Raw genomic sequence first — 12,315 nt, forward strand, 5'->3', positions numbered from 1 at the left:
TTAACTGGACATGAAAGGCATTTGTATTTGCTGCATGCTTCAACACAAGCTGAGAAAGAAGTTGGAGTTCTTGTTTCAAGTTTCTCAGCAGTAGAAGAAACTGGCACAAGATTATGGTCTGAGATACTGAGGAAAAGTGACTGTTAACAGTATGCTTGGAATGAGAACGAATGAGAAATGGTTAAAGAAAATTCATTGGTGTTGTGGGAATGGAGAGAGATATATACTTGGTTGGCAGAATAACAATTATGTTCAACTAGAGAATATACTTCTGCATTTCTTTAGCTTGCTCAGTAGAATTGGAAGACGAAAGCCAGATGGAGTTGTGGACATTAGTTATCACTTGGAAAGATAATTTCACTGTTTGGGAAGCTATAATAATGCAGAAAATCATGATTCAAGGATAAGGAGTAAACAAAAAAAAAAAAGAAAGAAACCAGAGTAACTTTCAGAATTTGGGGTGTAATAGACAGTACATGAATGCTACAGAATGAAGGAAGGAAATCTTAAACCAGAGGAGATCAAAAAGAGAGAGGATTTCAGATCTGGCATGGAATATCATGGAATGTTAAAAACTCAAAGGCCACTTCCCAAAATCCTTGTATTATAATAAGTAACACAAGGATTTAGGGAAGGGCAAGGGGCAAATTGTAATGGAAAATTAAAGACTCCTGAAGACTTAAATCTTTGGCCAAATCAAATAAATGCTGAGATTAAATCTGGTATGAGCATTATCAATAAGACGACTAAAACTATATCAATAAAAAGACTAAAACTACATGCATATTTTATGAAAACAGAAAATATCAGTTCCATTCTCAGTAGTAACTTGAAAGAAGTTATATATTTCAGCTACTCAGACATGATACTTGAAGATGACATAAATAAAGCACACATAAGAGAATAAGTAATGCCAGTATGATGGGAAGTGAAGTAAATAAATTTATGTGGAGCAAGAAAAAAATAAAACACAAACAATAAGTATACAAGAGTGTGTTAAAACCAAAAATGATTCAGTGTTGTTAAATGCAAATTTTACATTTTACAGTGGAAATGTGGAATGCTGCATACTTATAGGTGGACCTAGTCACTTAAACTTTATATTTCTCCTACAGGAAGAAGAAATGAACAAGGAAATTAAATTTACGGAACCCTACGAGAGTCATAAAGAACCTAGTAAACAGCTACACTGATAAGGAAGATGTCAATAAGCTGTCATAAGGAGATTAGATTTCCTTGTATATGGATTTGATCACACTACTTCTGTACCACTGCATACAAATTTGGTCACTTGGTTTCTGGGGTGATGAGGAAATCTTAAAAGTGCTGAGAAATTAGTAATTAAGACTACATCATGACCAAGACTGTTCATTAAAGGCAGATGGAAGGAATATACATATATTCCTTCCATCTGAATATAAGAAGGAATATAGTTCACAAAGTTTGATGAAGAGTTAGTGAAGAAATTAACAGAGGTTACCATTAATCAAAGTGGAAGTCAAGTGAGAGAGAGAGAGAGAGAAAACAAACCACTGCTGAAGTTGTTTTTCACTCACTGCGAGCGATGAATGAGAAACAAGATTTTTTTTTAACTTTTGAAATTGGTAGTGAGATGCATCATCAAAGGGTGTGTAGTATGGAGATGATGAATACACATAGTAATAAATACTATTAAAAATAATAAAATAAATAAATAAATAAATAAATATACATATATATATATATATATATATACTAGGGTTTCTGAGTCTCGACTATTTTTCTGTTCCTAGAACTCAAGACATTGTTCTTCCAAATCCTAGGAATTCCCAGAATTATACAATTTAGCTCATGAAAATTATTTTTTAAATATATTTATTATTTATTATATTTTTTAAATAATGTGTGTCAAATAAGTGAATGACATGTTAAGGCAGAGTAAATTTTCAACTGAGCTTTCAGATTCAAATTTTTGCATCATTCTCATTCCAGTAGTCATTATAGCAATAGTGTGTTTTGTTTTTAATTTTTTATTATTCTGAATTCATGCATTTGTAAGTCCGTGATATTCTGGATAGGAAAGAGACCCATAGGAAGCCCAAGGTCTAGGCAGAGTGATTCAGTCAGAAGTGCCTTAGAAGTATGAAATGTTAGATATGACAACATTGGAGTGCTCACAAGTAATAGATTGATTTGGAAGAAAAGTGTTAATAGGAGATTAATAATAATGTAAACTTAATCATGTAATGCTGTCAGAGTAACCTGAACACCCCTTGGGGATACATATCAGGAAATTGATGATGATGATATTCTGGATATCAACTGATGAATATTTTCTGGGCAAACGAACTATTCCTAAATTAAAAATTTTTATGTATCTGAATGAACAACAATACTAAAATACTGTATATTTTATTTCCAATACTGGTCCACTCATCCAAAGTAAGACTAAAATAGTGATCCAATTCTGTTAATTCTTTAATTTTGATATTTGCTCTTCTTTTTTATTTTATTTTTTTATATTGATCCCATACATGAGAGGTTGAAGGACCTATAAGTACATCAGTGCCATCTAAGGTGTAGGTGAGGAGTCAGAAGTTTATCGACATTTTTTTTTTTTGAAGAGTTGCAGGTTGTAGTTGTTCGGAAATACCTCTTGTGGTGGGATGCTCTACAGAACAGAGGTAGATGGAATAGAAGAAGAAAAGCATGTTCAGCATGTTTGCAGTTGCACAATAAAGGGGTACTGGGCAACTGCATGCTCTTATATTAACAGGTGAAACAGAAAGTGGAGGAATGATTGTTGCCAGTTCAGTGGGGCAATGCCCATTGAGATACCTACAGAACAGAGCAGAACCATTGCATCCATGAGATACAGGTTGAAGTGAATCTGTAAGAGAGGGGTTGTCTATGAGCTGAATTGCACTCCTTTGGACAGCATCACGAATTTTTAGACAAGTTTTAGACAAGTTCTTGATGCAAGGCACCTGCAGTAAGTGGAATTTTTTTTCTTTGACTGCTCTAATACACTTTTAATTGAACCAGGGCTTGGAAAGTGGATGAGGATTCTGAATAGAATAGAGATGAAGGCCTTCATGCCAGTAAGGATAATTTCGATGACTTGTTCAGAGCTGGTTTGGATAAGATGAAGCAATAATCAGTCAACAGTTATGTTTTAGATTTTGTTAGATTTTAGATTTTAGTTATGTTCTAACACAAATTGTTAGATGAACAATTTGTGTTAGGTCATTGCTAATGGCAAATATTTCTGTCTCTCATACAACTTGGTCAGGGGCATTGGAAAAGGGAAGCCATTTGGAATTATTGATACTGAGGTGGCTTAGGAAGACGACCTCACTATTTGGGTGGCTAGGCTAGACTGCAGGTGGTCGAGTTTCATGGAGAGGAATGTGAAGAAAGAAGTCTAGGTAGTAATCAGAGTTTGGAGAATGTTAAATGCAGCAGATGAATATTACTAGACAAGTCAAGGAAACCTTGCGCCAGAGGAGGTCGAAAGCAGGGGATTCTAAATTAGCCACTCTCTGGTATGAAATGTCTGATTTCACAAAAGCATAGGTGCTGTGCCTTTTTTGGAATGTAGATGTAATTTGGGTTTCTGTCAAGAGGGAGGTTTGGTCTAGATGACTGCAAGTGATGGTGAATTTCACTTATGTCAGTGTTAATACTACAGATGTTGGTGAAGTGGATGTGAAAGTTAATTTTTAATAAGGAGATTCTGGCATGGTTTGTATATAGTGACTGGTGGTGTTTGAATTTTTTATTACAATTTGTTCAGGGAGATTTCTCTTTGCTGCAGTGTCACTGTCATTGTTTGTGAGGTTCATCATTAGTTTGTTCATGGTTAGATGGAAGGATAAAGTGGAGATGTGCAGAGAGAGAAAACAGAATCTTGGACATGACACCAAATCAGAGAGTGACTAATCTCCTTGCCATAACATGGCCTCGACAATGTCTCCCACATACCACTACTCAGGATTCCTCTACAGCATGACCTGGCAGATTATGTGGTAGTGGGATTATATGCCAGTTGACCAAGGAGACTCCTGACTCATAACTGACAGGTTTGGGCCCATGCAGTAACTGGCAGATGGCCTGTGACACCACTGTTTTAACTGATGTACCCTTGAAATGGAAGAGGTTATGGATCTCTAAGTATGTATGTACGGCATGGCCTTGAAGGGTCACTTTCATTGCATGGAGATGAGAGAGAGGAGCAAAAACTACAATCCCTGATCTCAAAATAAAACATGGTATGTGCCATTTCAGACCTCCAATAAGCTGGGTGGTGGTATTTCACTAGGCAATGAACGTCATCTACTAGCTGGTGGTCTAGTTGGCATTTCCTCCAATTAGGAAGGTATCCCTTTATGGGAATACTCACTGGTTTTGCCAGAGTCCCCTTTTGTGGAAACAGACCACACCATGGGAAGGCCGAGTTGACTTGGGGCAGAGGTTGTATATTGTGCATGGCTGCCCATTAGATGCCCAAATTCATATTCAAAATTTACTTTAAGATATCTGACTGGTTCTTTCAGAGCAGAATTATGCTAATACATAATTCTGCTTTGAAACTGATTTGCATATAAAGTAACTATTGGCAATTGTTCGAATTGAGATTCCATCTTCGACAGCCAATCTAGATACAATCTCCCATAATTTCTTGTTTTAGAAGAGATTATAATTGACTGATCAGCATTAATTCTTTCTGAGTGATTTGAACGTTCTGTAATTCTTTAAAACTTCTTTTAAATTGTGATTCATGCATATGGTCTAAATGCTTCATCATTCAACTAGTGAGCTATTCATCACATGAAATATGTTTTGAACATATTTCATGAATTTCATTTTCTGCATGAACTGTTTCCTCATTTTTATCATCATCATCATCATCAAATTCCTGCCATGTACCCTCAAGGGGTGTGCAGGATATGACAGTACTACATGAAAAAATTACATCATTACTAACTTCCTATCTACAGTTTCCTCCAAATCAGTCTGTTACTTGTCAAGACTCCAACATTATCAGATCTTATATTTCTATCGTCTAAGGCACTTTGTACCGTATCAATCCACCTATATCTTGGTCTTCCTCTGGGTCGTTTTCCTGCCAACCTGGCAGAGAACACTTGTTTTGCTAATCTTTCCTCTCCCATTCTATTTAAGTGACCATACCATCTGAGATTAGCTCTGCTAACGCATTCCTGGATGCTGACAATGTCAAGTTCTTTCCTAATATCCTCATTTTTAATATGATATTGCCATTGATGCCATCTGTTCACGCCTCTAATCTTTCTCAGGACTCTCATATCTGCGGTCTCTAGTCTTTGGTCAAGTGTTTTACTTCTGACCCAGCTCTCAGATCCATAAGTTAAAATTGGTTTGAACACAGTCTTGTATACAGCTAATTTAGTGTTCCGACTAATTTCTTTCTTATTCCATATGAATTTATTCAATTGACTTCCCACGATACCAGCTTTGCTGATTCTGTTGTCTATTTCTATATTTAGTTTACCATCTTCAGTAAAAATTGTGCCTAAGTAGCTGAAATGTTTTACTTGTTCCACAGGTTCTCCATTCACAACACAGTTGACATTTTCAATGATACTGTCTATTTTCATTGTCTTTGTCTTTTTATTGCTGACCTTCATACCATATCTATTACAACAGCTATTCAATTTAGTCAGAGAATCTTGCAGACTTGTAGCGGATTTATTTAGAAGTATAACATCATCCGCATAAAGCAAAGAGCTGACATTAACATCTCCAATTTTGATATCAGGTTTAATACCACATTCCTTCATAATGTGATTGATCCATATAGATAATGAATAACAGAGGGGATAATGTACATCCTTGTCTCACACCAGATTTAACATTAAACCATCTTCCTGTACTTCCTTCAATTCTAACTGCTGACTCACAACTCAAATAAAGACTAAGTATTGCTTGATATAATGCCCCATTGACACCATATAACTGTAGCGTATTGAATAGCTTCTCTCTTGGCACCTTGTCATATGCCTTTTCCAAATCGACAAAACTTAAATACAGATCTTTGTTATATTCCCATGCTTTCTCGACTATTTGTCGTAAAGTGAAGATCTGATCCTGACAGCCTCTATTTGGCCTGAATCCAGCTTGTTCTTCACCAAGCTTTTCTTCCACAATTCTTCTCAACCGTTTCTCAAGTATACTTGCATAGATCTTGCCAGGAACACTCAGTTTTTACATTTTTTTAAACTGTTTTGAAACTTTGAATTGACTGATTTTCATTTTAATTTCATTAAAATGCTAAAATAATAATTTTTATCTTTTAAATTTTCTTTTCATTTTAAAATTATTTTAAAATGAAAAATAATAACTTTATTATACATTATAGTATGAAAGTCCATTCTCTGTTGTAATGATTTTTTTGTTAAACAAATGAAACACCTGATGATAGGAGTAATTCTGTGAACACATCAACTCAAAGTGACTATGCATAATAAAAATGTCTATTACGTATGGCTGTTTTGTTTCGCTTGATTCATCATCATATTAGTCATGTAATGATATTATTGTATTGCGTTTAAGAGAAACACAAATCGATGTGTAAAATAATGAATAAGATTAGATTTATTGCAGTCATTAAACAGCTTAAGTTGTAATAAAATTTTAATCATCTATAATCTATATGACACAATACTCATTTTACTAAAATAAAAATTATAAAAATTACAACAAATTACATGCTTTTCTATTTTCTATTTGTAAATTTAATTCTGAAATGTCTGAGTCTCAAGCTGTTTTTCAGGGCTTGAGATGAGAAAGATTAGAAAAATTCCTGGAAATTTTGTCCCAGGAATTCTTGGGGCAGAAATCCTAATATATACCATATAAACAAAAAAGTAAATAAAAATAAACCAACTTACAGCAAACATGTTAAATGGATCAAACCTGAAAATAAATAAAACAAAAATAAAAAAAATAATAAAAAAAGAAGCAATATAAACAAATACTTGAATTCATAGAAATCATTACATCTAAAAAAAGGGGGGGAAAAAGCACCTGGATAAAAAATTGCAAATTTTAAAAATCCAAAACTTAAACCACAAAACATTATTTACTTTATTCTGGAAATCTGTTAATTTAAATTATACTAAATTTTCTGCCTCACCTCTTAAAATTTGCTGCAATTAAGATTTTATCTGATCAAACTACAAATGGAAAACTAAGTTTCTCACTAGATGCAATTAGTGTCCTCATTATCATTATCACTACTACCTTCTGACAAAATCAAATGGCATTGTAAAGTTTATGTCACAATGTTTGTTCTCTTGCATCTCTTAAATTCATTTAATTCACTACCTTCTCTTGTAAGGCATTTTGCAAACACAAAACACATGCAAAAAAATTTCTTTGCAAAAAAAAAAAAAAAAAAAAAACACCTTGATATGATTTCCAAGGATAGTTGCCTTCACAACGATGAAATACACTGATAAACTGCTCACTGAATACGTCAACTATATCCTCCATATTGGTAACCAATTTGACACTGTTATCAACTAGCATAATCTTACTATAGCCATTTTTTCTTCTACTTGCCACATATCGAAAGAACTCAGTAGAATTTTTTTTAACTTGATTAGCTAATTTCTTCTCATACTGCACTTTTGCTGTCTTTACTAACTTGAGTCCTCTTCCTGGACTGCTCTTTGTATTCATCATGCAATGGATCATTACCAACATTCATCCTGTGTTGCCTCCACAGTGCCTTCTTTTTTTTCCAGATTTCACACAATCTCTTCATTTAACCATTTTACTGCTATCTTGTTCAGCCTTCTCACCTATGGAATATACTTAGACACTGCTTCTTTTAAATATTTCTTGATCAATGTCCATGCAGCATCTGTTTCCTTCTCACTTAACTGCTCTTTCCAAGCTATAGCTCCCAGCTGTCTTCTAAGCTTTCATAATCACAAGCTTTGTACTGCTTCAAATACCCTTCTTTATAGAAGTTCTCATATGATTGGCAGCAACCACTTCATGGTGACTCTCAACCAACCAGAGGAAGATTAGACACTCTATTCAAAATCACATCCTTTGATGATATAACCAGATCTAAGACTCTCTTAACCTTCATCTCCTCCATTATATATTGCCAAAGATTGTTTTCCCTCAAGAACTCAAGAAATTCATTCTCTTTATTCTCTCATGCTATCTCTTTATTCTAATCAATATTGCCATAACTGAAATCACCCATAATGATCACCCTTTGCATGCTAAACCAAGTTACTTATACATTTCTTTGTCTCTGCCTGCCACATTCTCTGGCCTGTAGCAACGCAACATCCCCACCAAATATTTCATTCTGTCATCCTCCACTTTCACAATCTATGTATCAAAACTTTTGCCACTTGTTTCTCCCTGTATCTAAACCTTGTGTGGACATAATTCCCCTACTAGCATCAGTAGCATTCCCCCCCCCCCCTCCCTTCTTGCCTTTCCTATCTTCACAAAAAGCACCATATCCCTCCATTTCTATTCCTGTCGATGTTATTCTCATCCAACCAGGTTTCATTTATACCAAATATTTTCAGGCATATAAACTATCAATTTCATCTCCCATATTTCTGATTCTCTTAGTATTTGTAAATAGGGGTAACTATTCATTTCTTGGTCTATATAACAGTCCTAGTCATGTCATGTCCCATCTGTGACTACTCCTCACTTGCTCCTGCCTTTTCACCTTCTGTCCCATATATATCCTCCAGACTCAAATCTCCATTTACTCTGGGCTGATCCATTCCTATGCTGATCATCTACATACATCCATTCATTACTGCTTTCAGAACCCACTCTCCTTACACCACGTCTCCCTGACCTCCCTGGTCCACCTCCATTTCCCTGTCCAACTTGCATTCCTGTTTCTCACATTCTCCTCTCCATTCAAAACCATATCAGTTCCACCTGGTTCACTCTCTTGATCATTCACATCATTTCACCGAGTGATTTTTGGAATCACTCATTACACTGCTTTCAGCAGCAACCTTTCCAAATGACTCACTCCAAAAATTCATATGCAGTCCATTGCTCTCATACAGTTCCATTCATCCCTCAAACTCATCCCATACATTCACAAACTGCATTCTTTTTTCTTCACACACTTCTGCTAACATTCCATTCAAGATCTTTGCTCTCTGCTGCAACTCATCATTGTCATAACTGGGCAACACTCAAATTACCATTCCTATCATCTATTGTCTTTCACTCTCTCCTCAATAATCTCTTGATATCCATTCTTCCTCACATTCTCCCTATGCCCAACCAAATCATTTGTTCTAACCACAACCACTACCCCCCCCCCCCTCACATGCTTACTATTAGCTTACAGTATTCACACATCTGTGAATAATATCTCCTAATATCAAATTTCTCAAAAGTCTTAACTACAAACTATTTTACTTCATTTGCATTTCTTTGAAAATTCTTATGGTTGCAATCCGGTATATGATGAATGTTAATTTCTTAGCATATTCCTCTGAAAAACTAATAAAATGTTATTGTGCCTTATTCTTATAGAATCTATATTTTATCATATTCTAAACACCTCATTCTTAGATCTGCTTCATTAATTCTCTGGAACAGATCAGAGTAGTTAGTAACCCAACAGTTTCTGTCATAAAAGAATATCACATATTGAATATACATCTTATACTGCCATTTTCAGGATCTTTTATATAGATAACAAAAGAAACTGTCTTACTATCACCAAAATTTATTGCTTTCAACTAAATTAATTAGGATACCAAATCCTTATTTCTTTCTTCTCTTTTGTAAAATAGAAAAACTGTGTGGCAAGAAATGAATTCCAAACACTTAGGATTCTGGATAGAATCTTTATTTATTATTTATTGCACAAATGGAGTTCAAAGCCTCATTGTAGAAGACCCAAACTATTCACATAATATCTATCATGCCTTTCTTTGAATTCATTGACAAAGTACTTACAACTAACTCTGGAAACCAATTCCACTCATTCATTCACCATTCTCCAAGCAAAATCCTAGTCCTCACACCCAATCTTACTAACCACACTCTTACTCAATTTCCAGGGATGACCTCTTGTTCTTCCCCCTCTAGCCAAGTGCTGAAATATTTCCTCTACAACAATTCTATAAACCCCTCTCAACATGTTGCTAGAGAAAGAGAGAAAGTTGAAGTCCAGTGGATATATAGTTATGGAGACAAAGTAACTCATAGGATTAGTTGGTTAATGAAGAATAACAAAATCTCTAACGTCATCAATTTCTTGGATAGCTGTTTCCTTTATCCAACTCAGCAGTAACTCTATTATAAAAAAGCTGGTAAATTTCTAAGACTAGAAATTTACTACCCCTTCACAAAGTCATACTGTGCTTCCCATAGACATCACATTCCTATCGATCCATTCCTGTCTTTGACCAACTTTTCTAATACTATGACTGCCTACTCCTAAGATATTGATTGTTCTATAATTTACTACCCCAGTGGAGCTTCCATTATGGCCAGCTATTCTGCCTTCCTTCCACTCCCTTGGGACTTTATGAGAGCTGAGACCTAGTCAGAGGTAAGGCCAATTCCTTTACACATTCTTGTGATATGAGAGCTGATATCTCATCTAATCCCACAGAGTATTTATATTGAGATTTTGCAATATACTAAGTATTTCAATTAATCAGTCTTTATTCTTATATCAGGTCCTGTCATCACAGCAATATCCTCACTTCAATGATAGATCTTTACAAAGTGGTCACTCAGTAAAAAACTATTTTGCCTGCTGCTATCACTTCAATACCATCAGCATTCATTAAAGTTATCCTTCCATAGTCATTCTTTTACTTGCCACTTAGCAAAAGAACTCTTTGGGATCTCCTTTGGCCTGCTCAGCTAATTTCCTTCTCATAATTTGATTTTGCTTTCCTTATCATGCTGGTCACCTTTCTTGCCCAAGTCTTGTGCTGCTCATGAACTTGCTAATCACCTTTCTCCTTAATATACTTTCCACATTTTCTTTTTCTGGAACTCCTGCTTAATGATACTGCTCATTCATCTTATGCTTACTTGATTTATCCTTCTGACCTTGTATACAGTCTGATATTGCTTCCTTCATGTGCTCCTTTTTAGTCTCCATGATTCTTATGCCAAGACACTGCTTCAAGCTGCCTTCTAAGCTTGTCATAATCACCTGCCCTGTAGTTAATATATACATCTTCTTAACATGCTTGGAAAACTTCCAAATCAGGATGATCTCTCCACAATAGGAGAGTGGCCACAATGGCAATATGGCCATCTGAGTTAACAGATCTTTTGATTCTATGACCTGGTCCAACACTCTTAAACACCTAAGTCCTTTCCATCACATTCTGTTTCAAGTAATTATCTCTTAGCAGGTGAATAAATTTCTTTTATTTCTTTTAAATGTCACAACTTCATTTTTTGGGGGGCAAAATTCTTGTACTTGCTCATAAATATTCACCATCTTAACTGACACCAGTGGTCATAAGATTTCGTTAGACTAAGGAGAAGCTTTCATTAGACTTCCATTAAGGTGTCCAATGCCATTCGAACCTGTGATTGCAGAGTGGAACGGCATAGGTAATCACATAGGAAGACATCAATATGAGCTTTATATTAATATAAATATGAAAGCCATAAATATATGTGAAGGTGGGTAAATAATAATCTACTACCTTTATAATCTGCTCTAGCTCAAAATTTCATTGTCACACTTTCTTGTATTAATTTGCTTTCTTTATCAATTCCAAATTATGATAAGTACTGTGACTTCTGATTATTTATCTTTGCCACTTGTTTTTTATGTATGGCACCTGATTGTATGGATCTTACATTTAACTGTATTAAACAATAATTCCCACTAATTTGCTCACATGTTCAGCTTATTCAAATTCTCCTGAAGAGCCATAACATCAGTACTATCAATAATAACCTTCCCAGAATCAGAAAGCCAATTTTCAATCCAATCTACTAGCCAGTTACTAAATCCATATGCTGCAACTTAAATATCAAGTTATCATACAATATCCTATTAAATGTCTTTGCAAAATTCAGTAAAATGGCAGTGTATTTCTTTTCCCTCATCCACTACTCTTGTTATTTTATTATTAAAGGGTACTATGTTACTAATATAAGAACCCTCCCCTTAACAAAACTCCTAAATATTCATACTGGCTATCATAAACAATATTATATCATCTGCCCAATTCGGTATATGAGCTCTTCCCAATTTTTCCAAAATCTTAACAACCACAGAAGAATATAAACCAGTCTACAGTT

General features: G+C 34.9%; 1 protein-coding gene across 3 annotated transcripts in view; it reads right to left on the reverse strand.

The window, feature by feature from the left end:
• Positions 1 to 12,315, reverse strand: part of LOC150092382 (cytosolic phospholipase A2-like) — a 341,574-nt gene that overhangs the window by 262,980 nt on the left and 66,279 nt on the right. For all 3 annotated transcript variants that reach the window (XM_090415055.1, XM_090415056.1, XM_090415054.1), the window contains exon 3: positions 6,912 to 6,936. In XM_090415055.1, coding sequence (XP_090271181.1) covers positions 6,912 to 6,936 — 25 coding nt within the window. The remainder of the gene's footprint in view (positions 1 to 6,911; positions 6,937 to 12,315) is intronic.

The sequence above is a fragment of the Typopeltis vanoorti genome, chromosome 26, assembly GCF_054136105.1.
Source record: "Typopeltis vanoorti isolate ZY-2024b chromosome 26, IOZ_Tvanoo_1.0, whole genome shotgun sequence".
NCBI lineage: Eukaryota > Metazoa > Arthropoda > Arachnida > Uropygi > Thelyphonidae > Typopeltis > Typopeltis vanoorti.